General features: G+C 41.5%; 1 protein-coding gene across 3 annotated transcripts in view; it reads left to right on the top strand.

Moving 5' to 3' along the window:
- Nucleotides 1–21,743, top strand: part of CLCN4 (chloride voltage-gated channel 4) — a 45,033-nt gene extending 23,290 nt beyond the window's left edge. For all 3 annotated transcript variants that reach the window (XM_063147816.1, XM_063147832.1, XM_063147823.1), the window contains 8 exons: nt 2,485–2,607; nt 4,148–4,354; nt 4,446–4,526; nt 5,001–5,546; nt 8,078–8,264; nt 11,207–11,605; nt 16,242–16,458; nt 17,892–21,743. In XM_063147816.1, the coding sequence (XP_063003886.1) occupies nt 2,485–2,607; nt 4,148–4,354; nt 4,446–4,526; nt 5,001–5,546; nt 8,078–8,264; nt 11,207–11,605; nt 16,242–16,458; nt 17,892–17,982 (1,851 nt within the window). In that variant the 3' untranslated portion in view covers nt 17,983–21,743. The remainder of the gene's footprint in view (nt 1–2,484; nt 2,608–4,147; nt 4,355–4,445; nt 4,527–5,000; nt 5,547–8,077; nt 8,265–11,206; nt 11,606–16,241; nt 16,459–17,891) is intronic.
- Nucleotides 21,744–26,493: the final 4,750 nt, after the last annotated feature.

Genomic DNA, 26,493 nt, shown 5'->3' with positions numbered 1-26,493 from the left:
ACACCCTGCTGTAACATCCATAGGAGAGAGTCTGCAAAGTGTGAGATCCCCATGGAGTCAGAGCAGCGCTCTGGGCCTCTGCAGTAACCACACATTGGAGAGCATCCTGAGGGATGGGGTTTATTTCAGTGGTCTGAGTTTGTGAGGGTTCTTTTCAATTGTGTTCCATTTGTATCTAAACTGGACCGACACCAGATCTGAAATATTGCTTGGTCTGGCAAACTGAAATACAAAATTTTGCTCAGTTTTCCTTCTTGCTTCATTACTATTGCTTCCAGGGTGAGTCTTTTGAGCTTCCATGGGAAAGGTCATAGCAGGATCAGCTCTGCTGGTGATCTGCTTCAGCCTCTGACTCCAGTGTACATGCTCAAGACTTTCACTGATTCAGAGCCTTAGTAATGGCATGTAATGGATGAGAAATGAACCATTTGCTATACTGAGTTACTGCTACTTCACTTCCCAAAGGTTTTCATATTATTAATCATTAGAAGCTGTTGCAGTTGAACCTGCAGAATGCCAGATATCTGGAAAATGTAACAATGAAAGATGTCCCAAGGGATAAGATTGAACTGGCCATACAGACCCTTGTGGGGTCCTGCCACAGCACTGTAGGTGTATGTGTGACTGCAGTAACGAGCTGACAGAGTTTTCTTATGACTTCTGAGAAGCAAAAGAAGAAGAAGAAGTAAAAAGAAACAAATTTAATTTTTCTCCAGTGAATTTAGAAGCAAAACTACAGTTTCTACTCAACCCTAGAAGGGCCAAATTTTTGTAATGGTGTTGGCCTTCTTTGGAGATATTCCAGTTTCACACTGACAGGAGGATTTTGCCCTGAGGCAAGATATCCAGAGTTTTCTGTGGAGGAAGAGTAAATATTGTCATAGCTGTTTGTAATTGGAAGCACTAGGAGAAGACATTCATGAGACTGTCTTCAGCTGTAGCAACAAAGGCCCTTGGTTACCACAGCCAGATGTCAATCACTGCCAGTGTGGGATCCATGACTGCTGGGTCTCAGGGCACTGGGGGATAGCTCTGTATTGCTTCAGCATTCTGCTGTCATCAGCAAAGCCAGCTGCTAACTTCAGCAAGCACCAGCCCAACAAACTGCCCTTCTTCCAGATACATCCATAAGGATAAGGGTTAGTGGTGTCCTTACTGCATTTTCATTTGGACACACCAGAAAAATGAAGCTAGCAAACATCCATGCTGTTAAAAGTTGATTCCTTGCAGATTTGAAAACAGGGAGACTTCTCATCTCTTAAGTTTTTTATGACTGGGAACAAGGTTTGGCCAGCTCTGTTAACTGATACAATTGATTAATGCCTGTTTTCCTCCTTGATTTATCATAATGTTGATATCCAGGCTGCTGTCCTGCAGAGCAGAGGCAGGGGCCCTGATGCTCTCGAGCAGCTGGGATTGCATCCGGTAGGAAGAGTTCACTTAGAGGTGAAGGATTCATACCAATTCATGCACTGAGATCCATCTCAGTCTTTTATTCTCTAGTGTCATGTTGCTACAGGATATTGTTTGAAGGCTTAAGCTCCTTGTATTGATTTGATGCTGCTGAGTAGATTCTCTTTTGTCCATGTAGGTGGGTTTTTGAAATGAATCTAAAAAATATATGCATGTGAAGAGGCAGAGCCAAGGCAGATTTTAACAAAGATTTTGACTTGATCATTGGAAAAAGGTAGAAACTTGAAGGTTACTATTGACTATGCTTTCACCATGGCACTGCACAGTCAACCATTGCTAATGATCATTAGCAATCCCATTCTGTTAGAAAAGTAAAGCTATTCAGTTTGAAAATAGTAATTTTTTGCCCTAACATTTTAAAATTGTTCCAGTCAGTAATAAGCCTGAGATGTGTGGGAGGGTTCTGCCAAGCTATGATGTTTCCAAATTATTTTCAACCCTTTCGTGGACAGCACTATATAGAAAGAAATGATTTTTGTATGGTTTTACCCTTCCTGTTTGTGAACTGGACTGGCTACTGATACACACAGGGATGTTGTTTGAAAAATCAGCATCTGCATGGAGAACTGACTTTTGAATACCAGCCCTCAGAAAAATTCCTATCAGGGTCCCATTCCTTGTCCCCCACCATGGGATGAACACAGCAGATTCCTTCATTAGGTGCCTTTTCATTACCTATTGCTTTTGCCCTTATGATGCATTTGTTTGATGTTTTGGAACTTTATGTGGGTTAGTTGGATTTTTTAGTGCTTGAAAGATGCTCAGTTTAAGGTATTTGGGTCCCTTGCAAACAGACTGTATGGACTGGGTTAGGTATTTATTAGTATGCTGCTTCTTTCCATGAGTAATAAAATTGTTGGAGTATATAAAACTACTTGTCCTTCCTGAGGAAAAGCAGCACTTACCATGTAAATGAAAAATCAGGCTCCATGCCATCATGATTACTAGTAGAAGTGTGAGATTTGCCAATCTGCATTTGTCTAACAATGTTTGTTACTGTTATTTTTCTAGGGTGCAAGTGCTTACATTCTAAACTATTTTCTGTACATTATGTGGGCTCTATGTTTTGCTTTCCTGGCAGTCTCCCTGGTCAGAGTGTTTGCTCCTTATGCCTGTGGCTCTGGAATCCCAGAGGTGAGTTTCCCTTTGTGCATGAATATCCAAAAAAATCCAAACCACAACAACAAAAAAATGACTGTCTTTTCCCATTCCTGAACTGTACTATGGGATAGCATAGCAACAAAGAAAATTGTCTTTCCATCTCATCTGCCTTCATTCCTTTTTTTATGCTTTTATGGTGATCATCATTTACTACTTTCATAGTAAAAAGTGTTCATATGTCACTGTGACAGGTTAATGCATGTACTTGTTCGTTGCCAGAGTGTGAATTAAAAATCAACATCTCCAAGAGACACACTCACTAGAAGATTATAGAGAATTTTCCTAGGATGAAATTACTTGGGCCAGTTACAAAACCAGTTATTTTCTAGGCTAGGCTCTAAATAAAAGTGAAATAAAAAGAAGAGGGTGGGCTACAAAGCTAAGGTTTCCTAAACTGCTGAAGATGCCCATCATTTGGGATGCCTGAAAAGTGTCTGGTGCACGTCTTTTGCAAATTTTTTTCCTAAAGACAAAGTAATGTACATTGTGCCAGCATGACAACATTATAGCAGCCAAAATATCTACTTGGTTTTCAGTATTTTACATATTCAGCCTCAGACCATATTTAAGCTGTTAAATGAAGAACCTTGTAATTCAACCAGCAGAGTTATTAAAAGTCTTTGAAATCAGGGCAGTCTCTTGTTAGAAGTGCTATGGAACTACTGGAATTATTGTTTAGGAATGTGGCAGACAGAATTAACAGCCCAAAGCTTAGAAATCTTGGCGTACTTTTGTTCTTGATCTCTAAGAGAAGTATCCAAATGTTTCAAAAAAACTCACCACAAATAATTTAAAATATTTGAATAATTTACATGTTTGAAAGTAGTTTTGTGTGTCTTTGTTATGTGTTTGATATATTTGTGGTTTTAAAAAGTTCTCATAGTTAACTACAAAGCCAGTTTCCAAGTGGTAAATCCCTCGTGTGAGGTGAGGCTCAGCTCCAGCCCATTTGCATGCCTGGAGTCCAAACCCAAATCCCACCCTGCAGCCTTTGTGTTATGCACATGCATTGTGCTTTCTGAGCCACTCACTAGCAAAATTAAGACAAAATGTGTAGAAATATGATCTTTTGGACTTTCTTATTTCAGAATATGCGCATGCTTTTATGGCACAGTGATTCCAAATACCTAGAACTTTTTTTGTGCATTTTATCTGGAAGAAGTCTGTTGTTGTTTGTTTGCTTTTTTTCTGCTTTGCTAAACTCAAATCCAGCTTAACTCTGATCTTGTAAGCCAAGGAGATATGTAAGAGTTTCATATTTCTATTGATCTCTGTGAGAGTCCTTACTGCCTGTTATGGGGACCACCCGTAACAGCAGTAAAAGTGTGGTCTGCCTAACCCCTGCTCAGATATTGCTGTGGGAAAGATGCCCTACCTACAGTTTCTTTCTCTCCATCACTGTCTCTTTTCAAGCAGTCTGCAACTTTTTAAACTCTGCTGGAGTTTTAACTCCATTTGAAAGTTCAGAGTAGAAAAGGATTCTTCATCTTTTCATGTTCTTCCTGCTTTCCAGATAAAAACCATCTTGAGTGGGTTCATTATTAGGGGCTACCTGGGAAAATGGACACTTTTAATCAAAACAGTCACCTTGGTTCTGGTGGTGTCTTCAGGCCTCAGCCTTGGGAAAGAAGGCCCATTAGTCCATGTGGCCTGTTGCTGTGGAAACTTCTTCAGCAGCCTCTTCTCTAAGTACAGCAAGAATGAAGGAAAGAGAAGAGAGGTGAGCTTGGCTCATAAATTTTTATTTTCCCTGTCTGGATACTGGGGATTTCAAAAAACTCATGCCTTGTATGTAAACATTTGCTTTGCAGGTACTTTCAGCTGCAGCTGCTGCAGGAGTTTCAGTTGCCTTTGGGGCTCCAATTGGAGGTGTGCTTTTTAGTCTGGAAGAGGTGAGACCTGGCGGTTCAGTTGGTCACTAAATATATTTCAATTTGATACCTTTCTCCAAGATTACTCATTATTTTTCAAATATTTACATGCTTATTTTTTCCCCTATTAAAAAAAAAAATCTATGATTTCCAATAATAAGAAATAACCAGGTATTTTAGCATAATCTGAGTAGCAGAAAACAAATTAGATGACTGAGTATGGAAATATATCCCTCTGCTGAGGTGTCTCTAGCCTCCAGCTAGCTAATGCATGGACCAAGCTGTCAAGCATTTCTTATACTTTCTAGATAGCAACTATGGGTTTAAATTTTAAACTAGTTGCTACTCCTTTTCTGATACTTTTATGAACGTGTTCTGGCTGTGGTAAGGTCTAGTGCCCACAGTAAAGTCAAATGAAACAGATGGTAATGGTGGTTAAAGGCAGCACCTTCTGTGGCACTCAGTGAAATGTTTATGGTCTTTGCTTGGTTTTAGGTCAGCTACTACTTTCCCCTGAAGACCCTCTGGAGGTCATTTTTTGCTGCTCTGGTGGCTGCCTTCACGCTGAGGTCCATCAATCCTTTTGGGAACAGCCGGCTGGTGCTGTTCTATGTGGAGTACCACACCCCCTGGTACATGGCCGAGCTCTTCCCCTTCATCCTGCTCGGCGTCTTCGGGGGCCTCTGGGGGACCCTCTTCATCCGCTGCAACATCGCCTGGTGCAGGAGGAGGAAAACCACCAGGCTTGGGAAATACCCAGTGCTGGAGGTGATTGTGATAACAGCCATCACCGCCATCATCGCCTACCCCAACCCCTACACGCGCCGGAGCACCAGCGAGCTCATCTCCGAGCTCTTCAACGACTGCGGGGCCCTGGAGTCCTCGCAGCTCTGCGACTACATCAACGACCCCAACATGACCCGGCCCGTGGACGACATTCCCGACAGACCTGCTGGCCCTGGGGTCTACTCTGCCATGTGGCAGCTGGCCTTGGCCTTGGTGTTCAAAATTGTCATCACCATATTCACTTTCGGCATGAAGGTAAATTGGAGCGTGGGCCGCAGATGGGTTGCTGTGGGCTCTCTATGGCTCTGACCTGCCCCAGGCTCAGGGCTGTCCCTGAGGTGCTCCTGGCCCTGCCTTGCCCCAGTCCCGGGGCTGTCCCTGAGGTGCTGCTGGCCCTGCCTTGTCCCAGTCCCAGGGCTGTCCCTGAGGTGCTGCTGGCCCTGACCTGCCCCAGTCCCCGGCCTGTCCCTGAGGTGCTGCTGGCCCTGACCTGCCCCAGTCCCAGGGCTGTCCCTGAGGTGCTCCTGGCCCTGCCTTGCCCCAGTCCCGGGGCTGTCCCTGAGGTGCTCCTGGCCCTGACCTGCCCCAGTCCCGGGGCTGTCCCTGAGGTGCTGCTGGCCCTGACCTGCCCCAGCCTCGGGGCTGTCCCTGAGGTGCTGCTGGCCCTGCCTTGCCCCAGTCCCGGGGCTGTCCCTGAGGTGCTCCTGGCCCTGACCTGCCCCAGTCCCGGGGCTGTCCCTGAGGTGCTGCTGGCCCTGACCTGCCCCAGCCTCGGGGCTGTCCCTGAGGTGCTGCTGGCCCTGCCTTGCCCCAGTCCCGGGGCTGTCCCTGAGGTGCTCCTGGCCCTGACCTGCCCCAGTCCCAGGGCTGTCCCTGAGGTGCTGCTGGCTCCTCTCCCTCCCAGCACCATGCCCTGTGGGCCCCTGTGGCAGCCCAGGACTGAGCCCTGCTTTTCCACCTTCCAGTCATCTGCGGTTTTGTTAAGTGAAAAAGAAATCTGTGTGGAGATTTAAACCTGCTGGAGCCAATAAGCAATTTCAAGATGATTCCCACTGCAGCTGTTTTTTAGCTCTCTCATGGATATGGGCTATTTACATTGTTGTTTGTCTTGTTGGATTAATGTCTTAATGTGCCTCAAGGTAGCTATACTCAAGGAAGTAATAATTTTAAATTTACTATTTTACACATTTAGAGCATCACAGAAATATAAAAGTGGCTGAAAAGGTCTATTTTTGAATACTTTTAAGCACTGTAGCTCAGAAAAAAAGGGGAATGAATGAGAAGACTAACTGATGTGTCATTTGAATATTCTGGATTTGCAGCTTTTTCCTTCAGCAACTCCTTCTCCCCATAAATGAGTGATGAAAGGTCCAAGAACAATTTATCCAAGCTTTCCATATATATCAAGCTGTTTGTGGTGAACTCTATATATCTGATCAATAGAGCACATAAAAAACAGGTTCTGTCTGTCTACAGCTCCCATTATCTGAGCATTTATTTGTGGATCTGGTGACTGCAGACAATGAGAAGCTTTTTTTTAGTTATACACTGTATTTTATACCATGCTCAAAACTAGATTATCTCATTTTTCACTTAAACACTACACTTGAACTGAGTGTAGCCTTTCACTCTAGAAACTGATTTATGGCTGACAGCCCATTTTTATGCTTGTTCATGAAAAGCTTTGTTTCTTTATTTAAAATGTGATTCTTTATTTATCCTGTATATTTAAAAACTTTTAGAAGCAATTGACAGTTTCAAGCTGTCTGTAAAAGAACGGACCAAATAGCTTTACCTACTAAATCTAGAAGACTCAATTGAGCTGCATCAGCAAAGTTAACACAATGTGGTGGGGTCTGTAGCATCCACTGTTATCAGCCCTAGATGCCTCTGGGCTGTGCTGATGAGGTGATTAGTTAAGTTCTCTAGGAAGCTTAAGGTGTATTTTCAGACTTTAAAAGATATAATAGGCTTTCCTTTCTGCAAACAACAAAAGCTGCCAGCAAGCCCCTGTCACAGATCTGAATTGTCTTCTCCAGCAGGAAATACATCTCTAACTTGCTGGTGCACTTGACATCTAAGTAGAAATTTCCTAAGAGGAAATGCACTTATCCAAGGCAAAATACATTTTCATTCTCTTTTTTCCCCCCTCCATTCTCATTTAAATACTGTTTTTAATGACTCGTGGCTTGTCTGTATAGCAAACAAAGTTAGGATTCACAGAGCTTCCTGGAAAATATATTGTAAACTGCGATGGAGAATTAGTTGTCCCTGAGCAGTCAGCCTCCTTTCTCTGAATTTTTATTCTTCATTTGACATTTAATTTAAAATCTGGTCTGATTTAGCCTGAAAAAGTAGTAATAGAACCATAAAGTGCTCCATCTGATAGAGGGTGAAATCATGATGTTATTTTCAGTTAAGCTTATTCTCAAGCCTATGACAGAACCATGAGCAGCTCCTGACCTCCTGCTGAGAAAGCAATAAAGGCAAAGCCAGGAACATCTTGACTTCAAAAGCAAACTATTATTCAGAAACAGCATTTGTCTCCCTAATTCAGTGGGATGCAGCAGATAGGGTTCAAAATTTCTTTAGAAAGTGCACTAACTTTTTATAAAGCTATTAATACACATGTAGCCACATAAACTCTGTCGCTGCAGAAAACTGTGTCAGACCATGGGGATCAGCCCTGTAGGCTGCCATGAGGCTATGGAAACTTGGTTCTCTTACTGTCAATTAAAATTGTTTGATACTTGCCAAGGTGCTCATGTGTCCATATTTCATTCCAGATCCCTTCAGGCCTTTTTATTCCTAGCATGGCTGTTGGAGCCATAGCTGGCAGGATGGTTGGGATTGGAGTGGAGCAGCTGGCATACCACCACCATGACTGGATCATCTTCAGGAACTGGTGCAGACCTGGGGCAGACTGTGTCACACCGGGCCTTTATGCCATGGTGGGAGCAGCAGCTTGCTTGGGTAGGGTCTCTGCTGGTCATTGCTTTGTGTGTGACCAACACTGGGGATATGCTTGGGGACATGCTCTGGAGGGGCCTGGGTTGGTGTTAGCTGCCTATGTTGGCATTTCTGGGGGCAACAGAAGTTGAAATCAAGACGTGATATGTTAAAGAACAGGCAGCTTTCTCTGCTGGTTGCTCCAGTGATCTGCCAGATAGTCAGCAACAGAAAGGCTTGCAGTCATTGATGTCTACTCCTTGTAGTCTGCCAAAAGCAGAGAAAAGGAAAGAACAAATTGAAGTTAAGCTGCGGGTTTCCAAGCAGGAGTACATTTGATGTACATTTGCTTGCATTTTTTCCATTTGATGTAATGAAATTCACTGTAACTGGACTTGCTTGTTTAAACTGTGCACTCTCTCAGTGCAGGAAGCAAACATCCCAGTTTTTGCTAAATTTCAAGCTACACAGAGGCAAAAATTCTGGGTCTTATTGGCTGCGTGTCATGCTATGGTCAACTGAGCTGTATTTTGGTTTACATTTTGATCATAGGCCAATACTGGATTACACTCAATCAATAGGATTTATTGGATATAACAGCAGTGATCTGTTAACTATTAAAGCAAGATAATTGAAAAATATCTCACGTATCAAATTTCTAGCCATAGAGTAAGAAGTATGTTACAAGCATACCATCTGAGCATGTTTTTACCTGATCATATTTTTCCCCTCGTGTACTTGCATATTCTATCTCCTTTTGTTGCTGTTATTGATATCATCATCAGTGTATGAAAAATAGTGGAGAGGCATAACACACAAGTAATGTGACTGGGTAGGTTTGAAGGTACTAAGGAAGAGCTGGAAAAATTTTGGATTTGGATGCTCATATTGGAAAAGCAGGATCATTTGTGTGATCAGTATAGAGGAAGGAAGGGTGGGATTTGCTTGAAAATTTAATGTCTGTAATGTAGATATCAACAACTGAGCTTAACTGTCTTGATACCCCTCACAGTCAAAACAGAAAAATGAGGTATGGGAAAGATCAGTCTCATCTGCCCATACACATCTAAAACCAGGCAAAGGAACAGATGAATTTGGCCTCAAAAGGGCCTGTTTTTATCTAGAGGTTATAAAGGCAATCTGGGTCATCCCTTTGGATGTGAACACCCACAGCAGAGTAGACGTTTTAAAAAAAGCTGGGATGAATCTTACTGTCCAGACAAGTAAAGCACTTCCTTTTTACTGTAAATGATCTTCATTCGTTAAATAAATAATGCACAAAAATGTGGCTCTGATGTTGCAGATGATCTGCTAGTCAGCATAGAATTATAGAGGCATTGAATATGCTGAGTTGGAAGGGACCAATCAGGATCATCAAGTCCAAATCCTGCCCATGCACAGAACACCCCAAAAATGACACCAAGAGAATTGTCCAAATACCTCTTGAACTGTCAGGCTTGGTGCTTTGACCACTTCCCTGGGGAGCCTGTTCCAGTACTCAACCACCAGGTTTTTCTGGGTGAAGAACCTTTTCCTGATATCCAACCTAAACCTCCCCAAGACAACTTCACTGGTCACCAGAGAGAAGAGATCAGTGTCTGCCCCTCTGCTTCCCCTTGTGAGAATGTTGTAGACCAGAATGAGGTCTCCCCTTAGTCCTCTCCAGGCTGAACAGGCTAAGTGACCTCAGCCACTCCACAAAAGCTTCCCCTTCCCACACTCCATCATCCTAGTGGCCCTCCTTTGGGTGGTTTCTAATACCTTAATGCAATTTTTTTTATACTGTGATGCCCAAAACTTCACATAGGACTCAAGGTGAGGCTGCAATTTCTTCCTCTTTTACATGGTCCAAATTAAGGTGCAGTGGTTTTTAATAGTGTGGTGAGAAATGCAGTAGAAAGGTCACAGCTTGTACTTAAGCTGTTCTGTACCAAAGACTGTCTTGCCTGAAGTAAGAGAAATGGAGTATTAAATGATCCTTACTCTGGTATTTGCTCTCAGCTTTTCACAGTCAGAAGTTTAAGGCATTCCTCAGATGAAATTCATAGCTGGATCATAGTGTTAAGTAATCAACAATCAAATATTTCTGTATGCTGCTAGATAAAAAGATCTTTTAATGACCTGTTTCTGATTTTTCTCATCTAAAATTGGGCTGTATTTTGAGCCCCAAAAATAACAGATTTATTACATTTACCTTTTGAACAGAGGCAAAGAAATGTTACCTAATAATTCAGAGATACATACACGCTTGTCCTCAGTTATGTGATCATTTTTATCCTTTAATGTAAACTGAAGGAGCGAGGAACTTGCTTATGAAATTAATATGGAAAGACTAGACTGAAAAATACAGCTACAGCCCTGCCTGTGGCTGCATGCCTGGATGGCCTCAAACCAAGCTGTACTCAGTTCAAACTGAATTACTATAGTGATATCCAAAGCAAGGGTTTAAGCTGTATCATAGCTCTTGCAGTGGCCCTAAGCTGTTCCAAGGTAGGATTTTGTAACCATGTTGTGCCCAAAGATAATGCTCAGCCTTCTCCTCAGAATGACTGCAATAGGCAGGCTGGTGTGAAGGCCACCTCTCCCCGTTCAGCCGTGGCACTGAACTGATTCTTGGAGTCATTTAGAGGGCTAACAGCAGGATTCAGTTTTAATTTCTCAAGTATCCATTAAAGCTGATTTTTTTTGGCATCCTTTTTGGTTTTAAAGCTCTGTCTTTTAGCATTCATTGTTTGCTTTTCAATGCTAGCAACTTTGGCATGAGCAAGTTCCCTCAACCTTTGCGATGAAAATTGCAGTAGATGAAAAATACCTTTCTGCAGAGAAACAGGCCTAAGAGTGTAAGGGCAAAGTACTCAGCATAAATAATTACATGCATTTTTGAGTGCAAGGCTCAAAGATATAAGTGTGTTGCTTAGTATGTATACAAGCCCTGAGAGAAACTTGAGTCTTTTCCTTGTTGGCAGGTGGCGTTACTCGAATGACAGTCTCTCTGGTGGTGATTATGTTTGAGCTAACTGGAGGCCTGGAGTACATTGTGCCTCTTATGGCTGCAGCTGTCACAAGCAAGTGGGTGGCAGATGCCTTTGGGAAAGAGGGGATCTATGAAGCTCACATCCACCTGAATGGTTACCCCTTCCTGGATGTGAAGGACGAGTTCACGCACCGCACGCTGGCCACGGACGTGATGCGGCCGAGGCGGGGCGAGGCGCCTCTCTCCGTGCTCACCCAGGACAGCATGACCGTGGAGGACGTGGAGACCCTGATCAAAGAGACTGACTACAATGGCTTCCCAGTCGTGGTTTCCAAAGACTCAGAGAGACTTATTGGATTTGCACAGAGACGAGAGCTGATCCTTGCGATAAGTAAGTAGAGTGTCAATGTTCAAAAGATTGGTTTTGAAAGGGGTTTAGACAAGATAGGAGGTTAACAGTGTTATTCACCTTGAAGAATGGACAAACAAGCACCCCCAATCTTCAAATCTGACCTTTTCTGGGTAGTAGGACATAGAAGCTTTTCTATTGCATCATACCACTGATAGAATTTTCTGGGCTTGACCAATTTTGCTGTCACTCAAAGGAGTAAAATAAAATTCTTCTAGAGACAACAGAGAGAAACTCAACTCATATGCCAGAATTTTTGCCAGAACAATACCAAAAGACAGTGTAGTGATTAGTTTCTTTCTTTCATGGGCTTCCAGAATGGGCTGGGGCAGTCATGAACTTTGGTCACCCAGGGATGAAATAGCCTGTGCTGCTTTCTGTTGCTCTGTCTCAGTTTTTCCTCACATGCAGGGTTTTAGTGCTGCACAATATTTTCAATTCACAATTCAATGCACAATATTTTTTGGTAAAGATGGGTGAATTTTTTTCTGGCATCCAGTGGATAGCTGGCTGAGAGTCCAAGTCCAGGTCACTAAAGATTTTGACTGTCAGGTCCTTTCGTGGTTGATCTGATGACTGAGTGAGGATTGAAGAACAAGTGTATTGGATGAAAGCAAGTTTTTTCACCTTTTCTGGATCCAGGACACCCAGAACTGCAGAGGTCTGCAAGGCTGGCCCACTGTCTGCTCCCATTTCTGGCAGTCCTGTGGTGTTGAGGGCCAGCTGGGCAGGCAGGCAAGATGCCAGCCGGGCATGGTTGAAGGGGAGTGGAATGTCTGGTATATCCAAACCTCCTTGACTTGGAATTATTCTTCTCTGCATGGTTTTGTTTCATCCCTGTTGTTCAGGCACCTTAAAAAAGCTGTTGTCTCTGATGGAAATTCACATATTTTTCAAACAAGAAAATAATAAATGGAAAATTTGGGGTTTATTTTGAAGGTCACTTTCCAGCTCAGTTCCCACAAAGTTAAAACAAAAATTGAAGTCTTTAAAGCACATGTTTTAGATGTATTTAGCCTATCCTGGGTCTGTCTTTTATACTGCCCATGTTATGTCATGACTTTAACACTTGGTGCCTTCCTAAGTTAATAGTCTTTTGCACCTCCTTTTCAGGAAGGTTTGTCAGTGGGAAATTGCATGGACTAAAGATGAAAAGCCCTCACTTTAAAATCAGAAAGATCAGAGGCTGCTTGAAGTCAGTCAAAGAACTTTGAGGAACTGAGTCTTTTGTTTCAGGTCATAAATGGCAGTGTGGCTGAATGGGCTTGCCAGAAGATGTGAGAAAATGTCAGGCTATGAACTGACAACAAAGAAATCAGTTAAAATTAAACTCAGTAAACATTTAGATCAAAATGCTTTCCTGTTCAAAAATTGTTTGACATCTGCATTTTTCAGAGGAAAAGGTACTGTTTTCTGATCAGTTCTAATTAAGAGCATCTTTTATGGAAAATGACAGAGAACTTAGATTTAAAATTAAATTGTTATATGCATCAATAAGTTTTTCTAAAATCCTCAGCCACCGATGATTTTTGGTAACCCACCTTGGGCTGAGTGTGAGTGCTGTCAATCTGTGCTGACACTATGATAAATGGTTAATCTTTCCAGTATGGTTTGTGTCCTTGTGACTTAAAATCTGGATTTGGTTTCGAAAGACACAGTATATGGTTCCAGTACAGAGCAGGACAAACCATGCTAGCAACTTTTTGATTGCTAATCCTCTTTCTCTGAAGTTGCTTTGCCTGAATTTCAGAGTTGGTGTTGTTGATCACTACCCCAAGGGTAGCCAATGTGTTCTGTACCTCCACCTCAGTTTCCTTCATGGTAGTGAGCATGGAGCCATACACCAATTCTCCTTAAGCCATAAAATTGCTTAGTAAGACAGAAATATCACACAAGGTGAAGCATCTCTGATTCACCTGTTCAGGTTCACCTGCTCAGCCTGACAGAGATACTGGAGTTACATCTCAGAACAGCATAAGCCCCATCCGTGCAGGACTTCAGCCAGGGAATGAGGTCTTACCAAAAGCAGAGTCAGGCCCACTCCAGTATCTCTTCTTTCACCAGTATCTCTTTTTTCATGGCATTGTGCCCTGCAGAATGCCTCCTCAGTTTGAGCTAGCTCTGACACCCCTATGAAAGAACACATTGCACTTCATAGAGACATGGTTTCAATCAAGAATTTCAGCTTCTTTCTCAGGCCCAATTAATTGTGCATCAGTAGTATGGTGGTCCAGGGAATACTCTGGGGAAATACTCCAATTCCCTCACACACCTGCCTTCTAGGATGAAGGCAATAGCTGCTGTGTCTTGCATCAAATACCCATTCCCACAAATACCCATTCCCATATCTGCCTCATGATTTACCCCTATGTAATTTCTTTCCCACTGAGTGGAGCATGCTCTATAAATGCATCAAATACCTGTGAAGTGAATGGCAATGCCATTGCCAATTGCTCAGCAGCATCCTCAGGAGGATTGTGTCCTTCCATTGATCCTTGTTGAGTAGGTAGGCAGGTGGAGTGGCAGAGTCACCCTCTGGGAAGAGGTGTCTACATTTTAGATGACACCTACTTTTCAGTCTTACAGAGGCAGAGTTTTGACACTGAAAAGCTTTTCTTAAATTTGGCCAGCTCCAGAGGCACCATGCAAAAGGCAGAGCCTTGGACAATAGCCAGGTGGCCTGTATAATATGCTTTTCTCAGTGTGGAGTAGAGAGATCAACATAGTTGATATAGGCTGTGAAATGTGAACCCCTGAATATGAGAGGCTGTTTCACATTTGGGATAATTAATTCACTCTCTAGCTATGACAAGAGCCTGCATAGATTGCTCTGTAAAGCCAGACATTGTCATCCATTTGCTTTGCTCTTTCTGTTAATCTGTATCTGTTTTTCTTACCCACTGACTGCAAAAATGATCTGCTCTTCTGTTTTACCTTTACTCCCACTCCCCCATCCAGTGAGACTGCATACAAAATCCACCATTTTTCTGATGCCACTGAATTGACTCCATAGTACTACATCATTCAAATTTCTCTAGAGAGGTGTTTGACATGGAAGAGTGAAATCATGGTTTTGGCTAATCACTGCTGTTCAGGGTCACTGCTGCCTTGGGAACAGCAATGTGGTAACCAAAATGCTTGGCCCTGTTTCTTAGGGTGCAGCTTTGGGAAGGAAATACCTAGCTGTCAAAGGTTTTTATCAAAGGGTGGGAGTTACCTTCAGTTTGATTAATGTTACCTCTTAGCACAGATCATATATCAAAGAAGTATGCAGGCATATTCACACTTGAAATTGGATGTATGAATTGAAACAAGCTGAGACAAAACTAACATCATTCCTGTAAATTGCAATAGGGCTTGTAATATGTGGGGTGAGAAGGTTGAGAATCACAAACTGTACTGATATTAGGGTTGAGCCAGCACTGCTGCAGTTCCAGAAATATTACAAGACAATGATCGTTGAATGTAAAAAAAATAAAAAATTGCAGCTGAAACATGTTGGAAACCATCACTGTCTAGATTACAAGTCACAGGAGCAGGTTTCTCACTCTGATTGATGGCAGAGAGTTCCAAGAATATTTACATATGCTTGGAGTATGAGTTCAAGAGCAGAAGCAACCTATGTTAATTGAAAGTAATAATTTAACTATTTCCAAGGATTTATTAAAAAAAACAAGTTAAACTCTCAGAGCCAAACACATGATATGCTTATTCTGGGGAGTGAAAAGTTGTCTGTCGTTTGGAAATCTGTCTCATATAATGTTTATACCCTGTAGTGTTGAGCAGAGATGAGGTAAACTCTACAAAGAAAATAAAGTACTCCAGTGGCAATTCTTGGGGCATGCTTTAAGCAGAAGGCTTATACTGATCATGCAAACTCCAGATGTAGTAATGTTCAATTTGTAGTTTGATCCAAGTATTAATGAGAGCTTTTGAACTTCTGAAAATGGTCACACGTGCTGTTTACAGCTATATTTTTCCTCCCTTTACTATTTTCCTTTAAGTAGGAAGGTAATTTATTTTTCCTTTTTAAAATCTAGCTTTGCAAACAATTTAAGGCATTAATTGTAAACACACAAAGTTTACCCTGCATGCCAGCAAGGTGTGCTGATCTAGAAAAACACCCACACCACCCCTGGACCCCTGGAATCTGAATTTGTCTTTCCCCAGCTTTGTGTTCATAAATCCATTCACCATGTCCACATTTTCCCAAATCCACTGAAAAGTTTTGCTCCAAGCCAGCTGGGATCTTACACAGCTGTTGGACTCCACTCCTTCAGACATGTAATAAGGTTTCTGTTGTGATTCTCACAATGGAGGAAATTACATACAGTGATTTGAATTTGACAGAAATTGGATTAGTGAAGTTTGTGAATGCAATGAGCTGCATATTTATTCAGAAAAGTATTATCCCTACCAAGGAAAAATATGTGCCTATAAAAATACCACATTTGCTTTGAGGGAGTGATGGCTCAAAGAAGTTCAAGGTTACTCAGTGACCCAGATTTCTGGGACTTCAGTACATTAAAGACAAAATGAAACCTTGCTTTACAAAGGAGTGATTCTTTTTTATTACCAAACTTAATTCACTATCTGCACCAATTTTTGTGCTGCGCAGAGAATGCACGCCAGCGCCAGGATGGGGTGGTGAGCAACTCCATCGTGTACTTCACTGAGGATCCCCCAGAAGTGCCACCCAACAGTCCCCACCCGCTGAAACTGCGGAGAATCCTCAACCTGAGCCCTTTCACCGTCACCGACCACACACCCATGGAAACTGTGGTGGATATCTTCAGAAAGCTCGGGCTCCGGCAGTGCCTGGTGACTCGCAGTGGGTGAGTAGCTGGCAGCCAAGTGAACATTTTTATTTTCTAATTTTTGAATGGATGAATAAGGGAACCTCACCTGTGTCTCTCCGGGGCAGCAAAAGAAGTCAGACTCGGAACCAAAATGGTGCTTGCAGGGTGTTATATTTCATTCTGCTCCCCCAAATTCTTAGTGTATTCTCATTTAGATAAGGTAAAAATAAATACAAAATAAACTGTTCTGACTTCCCCTATCATTCAGTTTTCAGCAGAGACAGATCTGGCAAGCAGTGTTTGCAAAGAATATGCCTGTTTTGAGACATCCAGCTAGATTAGATGTTTGTGAAAATTGTGATAAAGATGTCACTGGAAGAAAATTATTCCATTCAACTTTCTTTACTGGATTATGGAAAGGTGTATAAATCAAAGGCCCTCAACAGCTGAAGGAGGTGGGCAAATATGAAATTAGGAGAATAAAAAGCTGCGCCATGTGGACTAGACATAACATCCCATAGTTCCAATGGAATTTGAGATATTTGGGCATCATGGCTCATCCCAGGATCTAGTGATAGCCAAACCACAGCCATTACTTCCAAATGTGGAAGACTAAAATTTATTCTTCTGTTAGAGAGTCTTTTTGTTATTCAAAAATATTGCATGTCAGTTGTTACTGTCAATGCAGTATCCTCATCTTTAAGAAAATAAGAACCATTATTGGGACACAGATAAAGGTTCTGATTTTAGGTGCCTGGATTCAGAAATTTATACCTGGAGTTTTAGAAGTTATGTGAAATGAAAGGTGGAAAAACTATTAACAATGACATAATTTCAATATTCAGTGCCTAATGGTCTTCAAGGACTGGAAGTAAAAAGTCCTTGAATACTGAAGGTTATGAAATTTTTTGACTCTTGGGGCCAGACATCCCATAGGCCTCATCTTTCTTGACAGATATAATTCATTTAGGTTCACATAAATGAGAAATTATCATTTAAATTTGAAGGAATTATGCTGTCAGTGAGAGTTTCAGAAACCCTGTGCTTTAGCTTACTTTGTGTACTACCAACCACTGATACCTTAGGTTTGACTGCTGGTCCTCACAGCCTGAGCCTAAAGAAACTTATTATTTTGTTGTACCAAGTATTAGTTGTTGTAGCTCCTCACTCAGCCTGAGCCTAAAGAAACATATTATTTTGTGGTACCAATTATTAATTCTTGTAGCTCCTCATTCAGTCATGTTCCCAACAACGAGAGGTAATAAGCCAAAGTATTTAACTTAATTATTGTGACTGGGGTAGTAGAAATGCTTGAGGTGAGAATACTTTATAAAAAGGTAATAATTGGGGAATACATGAGATGGACAGTACTGTATGGAAGCACTCACAAAATGTCCCTGCAGCTGAACAGGGAACAAACCTGGATGATATATGATATTGTTGACCTTTCACTTCCTTTTCTCCTATAGGAGGCTGCTGGGTATCATAACTAAAAAGGATGTATTAAGACATATGGCTCAAATGGCAAACCAGGACCCTGAATCTATCATGTTTAACTAGACTGGTAAAGAAGAAGAAAGTAACCCCACAGGAATCCCTTCTAGATTAACACGAAGGCTGTGTTTGCTGTTTCATCTTGCTTAAAGAGAAAAAGGTAACGGAAATGAGGAATGGCCTGATATGCCTCTGACAGAGGGAGTGGATGCAGGACAGCACTTATTTAATGAGGGAGGCAGTTTAGAAGCTCCGAGCAGCTGCAGACATCAAGCTGTGTTTCCTTAACGAGGTTCCCAAGAGCTCAATTGGAGCACTGGTGGGTGTGAGTGATGCTGGGCTTGGAGAGAAAGAGCCACGAGCACCACTGGAGGCATCAAGGTCACAGTAACTGCTGAGGCAGGTGTGAAGAGTAGCAGACACTGTTCATGTACAAGCTGCTAAGAGACAGAAAGGTTTGTGTTCCAAGCCATTGAGTGTAGATGATTAGGGTCAGTTGCTTTTGTTACTGGAATCATGGCTATTTGTTTGCTACTGAGTTATACCATTTTCATGACAAACAAAAATTCTCATATTTTTAAATGAAAGACTTTGCTATCTTCATTTATTTTGTAAATGTTTAATGAATCAAGTCTTAAGAGTAAGATTATGCCTCAAATCACTTTAAAATGTAGTGTCCCTTGCTCCCTGCTTTAGTCTTTTGAATTTTATACTGCTTAGCATTTCTGTCAACCGGCTTTCCCTTATAAATGTTGAAATGGGATTTATTTGTAAGAATTTATTATCTCTCTATGCAATTTTGCATACAAGTACTGTAAAATTTAGTATTTTGTGGTTTGCTGTGGTAACTGGAAAAAACATAGAAGCCCATAAAATAGTTTTCAAAAGCACTAAAAGGACAGTGGTATCTGTCTCTCATCAGTGTTAGTGACCAGAGATTGAATCCCTCACTGTCTTCCCTTATGTACATCACAATTTTTCACAAATTAATGACATTCTGCATTGATTCTTGGTTGTCCATTTAGGTCCTTTTTGTCATTGCTCTTTCTTGGCATTTGTCTGTATTTGCCAAGAGATGGCTGAAATTAATTTAACAGTTAGATACTTGTTCTGTAAGAGATCTACTTTTTATGCACTTGACAGCCATAGGGCTGTGGAATTCCTCTCCACAGCACTGTGACTGGATAAGATCAGAGGGACTGAGAATGCAAATGATCATAAGAAAGCTTTAAGTATTTATCTGTTTGCACCAAGAACACAAGATTTACCAGACCCTGGTAGAGACCTCTAAGTCACTCAGGTAAAAATGTTAAATTTTCCTAAACCCTTGTTCTGGTCCTCTGTGAGATAAAGAGTACTGACCCTTTAGTCAATACTGCTATCAGCAACAGAATACCAAATTGTACTCCCTGTAACACATAGTTCACACTGCCCTTTCTTTATAGATGCAAACTTAAAGACTGGAGAAAGGTTGTGCTCTGAATCCCCTTCAGACCTCCTGGTCCCTTCATTTAGGCATCTAAGACCTCTGGTATTTTTGTTCAAATTCACCCAGAAAACTGGTGGTGTTTGGATGCTCCTCATGGATAGAGATGACTTTCCATGCCAGAACAGCCTGTTGCTCACCCCAGCCCAAACCCAGCCTGTTGATCTAACGTGGGCAATGTACATGATTATTGTGTCCCTGAACTGAGACAGCTGCTCAGGTGCACCCTGAGTTAGATGCTGAAGTTCCATGTCACAAATTCCTCCCCTTATCTCTGGTGACCCTGCTTCCTTCTGGCCTGTGTCCCACTGCATTCACTCAGGGTATGGCCTGAATGGCTGAAGTAAAAGAAACGGAAGCAGAGGGATAATTTTAATCTGTTAAGTACTCCACCTAACAATGGTGTTTGCAACAGACTGACATAAAGATATGTAGCTCTGGCCAAAGCCCATAAATATTGCAGTGTATACGTTTTGTTAAATGAACAGCTGCAGTACAATGTATTATTAATGGGATAATATTAACATCATGTAAACTGTAGAACTGAGCAACCCCTTTCCTCTGAAAATAGGAAATAGAACATAATGTGATTACTTCTTACATTTTTCTGTGAAGCTGTCAGCAGCCAAACTCATAAAAAACCAACCAAGTCAATAACAATGCTCATAAACACTAGATTCCCTCATTTGAACAGAGAAGCCATCATAAAATCAGCTCATTCCCACAACTGAATCCAAATGGGGCTTTATACAATTGTCAGTCTCTACCCATAACTTCTAGAATCTAAGGGATGTAGACTAAGCTAAAAAGGCTGATTTTTGAGAGCAATCTCATTCTTGGATTAAAACTGTATGACCATATTCTACTTTCCATGTTTGCTAACAGCAACCAATACAGTGTATCAACACTGAAAAACATTATAATTTTATGAGAAAAAGACATGGACTTGCCTAACTGAGGTTAATCTGGCTGTGAATACAAATTCACGTATGTATTGACTTGTCTTATCAGGTTAAACTCCATCTGTGGTTATGCATTGGCATGGATTTGTGTGGTTAATATCCATTAATACCCAAAGGCCTGATTACTGAAACCAAGTCACCCCTGTGATAGCTTGTTGCCTTGCCTTATTTGACTACTTAGGAGGAGCCCTCAGGACTTAAAAACAAGATCCAAAAAACCAACTTGGTGATTTGCAGCAAGCAGCGGCAGAAGGAATTGAGATTTATGTAGTTGTTGTGAATGCAGTTTGACCCTGGACTGCCGCCCAAGTAAAAGGCAGGTGAATGGGTGTACAGCTCTCTTCTGTCAAACACATTCCTCTCTAGATGGAAAGCTTTAAATGCCTAAGGGGTCAAGGGAAAAACCTTTGGACACGTAACCATGTACTGCTGCTCCTTGTTCCCATGTCTGTTCAAAAGATGTTAAACCAGAGCAGGGGCTGCTATCTGGCTGTCCAGGAGTGGCACACTCATGGCTCACTTCAGCTGCCTGGTGTTATCATCAAGGCTGAGGCTGATGCTAGAATGACATGGAGGGCTTTGAGACTTTGCTAATTAGAAAACTTCCTCCATGCTACAGCCTTTATTGCTCTTCACACTGGTGTCTGAAAGGGAACACTCTTGATATAAATTAATAACATGCTTATCTCAAAAAATGCAGTTATGGTATAATGATTTATTTCCCCTTAACAAGCCCATTATCAGGCACTATTTTCCATCTGTATTCCAAAATTCATTTCAGAAGGTACTGAATAGACTCCAAGAGGCACAGATCTCAGCCCTATTTGTTTGAATTTGTACAGCTCAAGATAGTCACGTAACGTTATCAATCTGAGGTACATGAGTATTTTAGTATATACTGCTGAATTATGCAACCTCAGTTCAATCCTTCAAGCAGCTGGCCTTCAAAAATGCCCAACTAAAATAAACAGGGGAATAAGAATCTTTGAATGATGGAGGTTCAGTATTGTACCTTTGTTTTGCATGAACTGTGTTAAGTTACATTCAGCTTCTGTTGTGTACTTGAAGCAATCTGTACTGGAAGGTTTAATAATAAAGTACAGAAATGGATGACATTAGAAAGACCCTTTGGCTGTCCCAGTGACACTAATTATTAATTCTTATGCTTTGAAGAAGCAGAAAAAGAATGTTTAAGGATTACAAAAGGCTCACTGATTCCGTGTTTGAATGACACTATATTTATGACTATAGTTTTGCTTTGGCTCTGTTTGTTGTTTTGGGTTTTTTTTAATTGTAGAGAACAGTGTATCTGTTGCACCTTATAAAATACAATGTTTGGACTCTATTTTTTAAATAAAACTGACTTACAGTACTGGAAACATTTCTTGTATATCTTATTAATTAGAAAATTATTTAAGTTAATGTCTCTATGATTTTTGTTTCCTTTTTTCACTTTCTCACTCACAGGGATAATTCAAGCCTGAGTTCTAGAGATTTAGGATATCCAATTAAATTATAGGTTAGGTAATATTAAGAAGGGAGTTAGTAAAGTTCATGCAGTGGACTTCAGAGAATCAGTCTTGATAGCTGGCTATTTTATTTTCAGAGAAAAATGTTTTTTCTTCAGCATCAGAAATACCATAGAAATCTAAAAAGAGAAGCAAAATCATTTATCTAACCAGGCTGTTCTGTCTAAAATGGTCATGAAACTTTAAAACTAGATGTTGCAAAGTCCCTATGATATATTTTTGGATACATTTTTCAATTGCACATTAATTCAAAGCTAAGATCAAAGACTGAAAATGACAGGTTCAATCATCCCCATTTAATTGGATGAAACATATGGTAAATCTATGTCAGTGACTAAATTCTAGGTAGTAGCAAAGAATATGGGCTCGATCCTGATCAACACTAAGGTGAACATGCCAGCAATATCCTAGCTCAAATTAAATTACTCATTTCAGAATGGCAGTCCCATGGCCTTCAACTCATTCCATGGATTGCTGTGCCCTTAACACAACCCAAAACCACACCATAACCCAGGAGTCATCAGGCATGCAGCAACTTCAGTAAGTTGTAATAATTCCTGTCGTTTGTATTTGGTCATGGGGTTCTGAACTTTAGACCTACCTGTCATCACTTGTGGTGGTGCAGCTGGGAGATGGAATAGAAAATGTTCACAGCATTTAGCACTGCTGTGGTGCAGCTGTGCTCCACACACCCTGGCCTGCCCTCCAAATCCAAACCAAGCAGTCTGTTGTCATCCATGTGCCTTCTTGCTCCTTCAGGGGAGGCTCTTCCTCCACATCAATTTCCTACAAGCTATATTATTCCCTTGTGCTGTTCTGCTCCTCTGCTCCAAATGTGATCTTGCTTCTAGCTCCTCACAGCTGTGGTGTCCCACTATGCCCAATCTCACAGACACTGTATCCCAAATAAGAAAGGTGCATCTCCAGTGGAGGGCCTTGTGGCAGACAGGATTTTGCACTGCTGCTCCCTGGAGGACACGGCAAATACAGTGTTGCTGGAATGCTGCACAGAGTTTTTTGATTGTTTTTTTTTTTTGGCTTGCTGTCTCTTAGGATCTGGTTATTGAGTTGTCTCTGCCCGAATCAAGATGCAAACAGTAAATGTCAAGTAGGGAGAGATAGAAGAGAGCGGGGAAAAGAGAAAGAGAGTGTGAGAGAGAGAGACTAAGCAAAGATATCACCACCACATGGAATCCTGTGATGTCCTGCTGGACCTTCTTCATCCTGCTCTGCTTGCTGGTGGGGGTTCCTGTGTTCTTGTGGAGGTACCACTTTTCCACAGTCCAAGTCCTTGTTATCCATAAGGCATGGGTGCTGTTCCCACCTGGCATGGGATGGCACTTGTGTAAGATACTTCCTTTCTCACAGTTTGCCTTGGTGGGAGCTTTTGTCCAGAAGGTTACCTAGATCTCCCTCACCAGGCCTGGCATCTTCCTGTTGTTGCTGTCAGTGCTTTCCTCACAGTTTGCCCAGCAGAATTTTGTCCAGTGTGTTAATTCCAAACTTTCACCTCTGGTTAAGTCTGGTATTACTCGCCTTCCTTGTTGCCATCTGTGCTTATTCTAAGGTCCTGTTGCGGTGGTTTCCCTTGTGGGAACTTTCTTGTTTGACAGTGTTTGAGACTGTTCATTGTGCTTCTTGAAGTCCTCACACTATCTTAATACAATATCAAAAAGATGAACTTCTGAGAAAAATAGCTGCTGCATTTCACAGGTCAATCTAGTATGTTCACCATCTCAACCAGTAACTGGTGACTTCCCAGTGAGGTCAGTCTGGAGCTGGGATGTGACTGTGAGAGCTGTATCCTAAAGCAGTTTGGGCTCTTAGGCAGAGTGAGACGGGAACTGCTGACCTGTAGCTGCAGCATTTGGTTAACTCTCCATCTCTCCTTTAACCTTATTGTATTCTGAGCATAATTAACATTCTTGGTTTGAGCACATAATAAACCCTGTTTTAGCACAGTTAATGCTTTTAACCTTTCTTATCTTTCAGAATTATCTTGTACAATCAGGATTAAAATAATCTGAGTGTTCCTACTGTCTTTGCCTAGCCACAGCAGGTAACTGGTTAGGAAGACATAACCATATGTAACAGCCAGCCTAGGGGAGAGTCAGCATTTGGCACTTCAGCTGTGTTTCATTTGAGAAATGATTGTGCAGCCTGAACAATCAGTGCACAACTCTCTGTGGGGATTTACAAAGCCTGATGATTTGTTCCTGGCTTCAACAGCATTTAGAGCAATGTTTGTGGCCAGCTGATGTTACATACCTTCAGATTAACTGGTCTTTCTTAATCCACAAAGATTCAGTAAAGTGCACTGAATAAAATGTGCAGATTGCTTAGGAAACTAGACAATCTAGTATAGATTATATATAATCTAGACGAACTAGACAAAACTAGTATATTAGCTAGGAAAAGCTGCTTTATTGTCTCAAAGTTATGTCCACAGAGGCATGCCACTTCCAGGAGAATCATACCATACCATACACTGGCTGGTCTCACTACTAGGAAGAAATAATACCTAAAATTTGAAATAATATCTGTCTGTATTGATGCATTTTGAAAGACAATTTTTTCCCCTGAAATAAGCTTGCTGTTTCTACAGTTGCTAGTGAGAGCTGGACTGTGGCCATGCACAATTTGATGTGGAGTGCTGCAGGACTAGTGCATTAAATGCTACTTGAGCATTTCTCCTTTGATAAATGCAGTAAGAAGGAGTGGCTGCCATAGTTGTGCCATGCAAAAGGACCATTCCAAATAATTAAAAAGTCAGATGAGCTGCTTCTAAAGATGCCCAACAGGTAAGATTGAAAGGTTGTGAAGCCTTATGATTAGATAATTTCCAAAGCTGCAATTTGCCTAAAGACAAATTTTACTTACCTAACTCTCAGATTATGTGACCATTAGAATCCAAAATTTCTGAATGACATACAGGGGGCAACCAGACCCCTGAAGTCCCCAAGCCTGGGAAGAGAGAGAGACACCTAAGCTCTGCTGTGGTTCACAGATAAGGGAGAGGACACAGACTCTACCAAAGGCTCCAAAATTACCCCAGTCCTCAGTGAAGATTCAGGAAAGAAATGCAACATGTGACATCACCAGCCCTTCCCTTTTTCACAGTAACCTCATGGTTAGAGACTCTTTGTTAGGTAAATGTCCATGCAATACAGATCTTGTAGGTGTTGATTTAAGTGTAGCTCACTAAGTTACTGTAGTGCAGCTCCTTCTTTGCCAACTTCTGCTCTGGTGGGCCTTCTGCCAAGCCAGAAGGAGCATTCTCCTAAAAGGGACATCTGTAGACTTAAAGATAACTCAGCTAGCAATTCTAATCACACTGAGATGCAGAATCTGTATCTAAATTGTTATAGGAAACTTGGGCTTCAGCTGATACTCCCATTTTTCAGATATTGGGATGTTCATCACATTTTTAGGCCTTGCTGTAGCCCAAACATAGTATTTTGCTTCATGTAATTGAAGTTAAAATCTAACAGCTATTTGTCACTGGCCAGAATATTTAAACATGCAGTCACTGCTTGAGATCAATTATAATTTAGATTATTGTAGTAATTCTTGATTTCTAATCTCTGTCTGACATTTAAGCACCTGTGTAATACTACTGCTACCACTACTACTACTAATAAATCAAATTAATTAATTCAAATGGTACAATAATTAGAGGTACAATAAAGCCATAAGTAGTCTGCCTGAAGATTTTTCCACCTCATAGATAATTAACATTGATGCTGAATTATGTTTTGGCCCTGTCTCTAACCTTTAAGGAACACTACCACAAAGCACTAGTCACAGGAACACAAGGAATAAATCATAAGCTCCTCTGCACCTCTTCTTTCCAAGCCTGTGGGAACATACATGAAGCCATTCCTTTTCTCTCTCTCAGGTCAGGTTTAGGCTATAGAAATCCCTGCTCATTTGATGACTACAACAACTCCTGCTTAATAAATCTCTCCATGTCAGGCTGCTTCCTTCCAGATAGACAGCCACCATTCCAAGAGGAACAGTTTTCCTTCTGTGTAAGGATAACCAGGTAGGGCAGGTAAATCACACCTCCATCCCCTCCTCCTTTTCTCCCTTTGCTGTTTTTCTCCTCATTCAGTCCCAACCATCCAGTCCCAACCCATCCTGCCTCTTTGCTGCAGCTTTTCTGTAATAACTGAGGAACTCCCAAACAAATCAACACATCTGCTCTTTCTGTTCACTTGGGACTCCTGCACAGAATGCAAATTTGCCAGCAACAGTCAGTAGCTAAGCTACAGTCTAGCTACCAGCATTATTTCCACCAAATAAATATTCAGTGTTCACAAATTTTAAAATACAAACCATTGAGGAACTAGAACCAGGGGCCAGCTCAATCATCTGATGGCCTGGTGCATACAGACCACAGTAACATATACTGCCTTATTTGCTCTTTTTTGGCTTCATGTTAGAATTCTGCCTTCTTGCTGTTCAAGCTTCAACAAAATACAGGACAGGAGGAGTTCCTTTTGCCAAGATCCCTTTTTTTTCTCAGAATAATGCCCCATTCACAACACTATGAAGTTTTTTGCCTCTCTTACTGAGATTTTTCATTCCTCATGAACAC

This window comes from Melospiza melodia, chromosome 2, assembly GCF_035770615.1.
Source record: "Melospiza melodia melodia isolate bMelMel2 chromosome 2, bMelMel2.pri, whole genome shotgun sequence".
NCBI classification, from domain to species: domain Eukaryota; kingdom Metazoa; phylum Chordata; class Aves; order Passeriformes; family Passerellidae; genus Melospiza; species Melospiza melodia.
The sequence above is the reverse complement of the archived record's forward strand: the minus strand, read 5'-3'. Positions and strand labels throughout refer to the sequence as shown.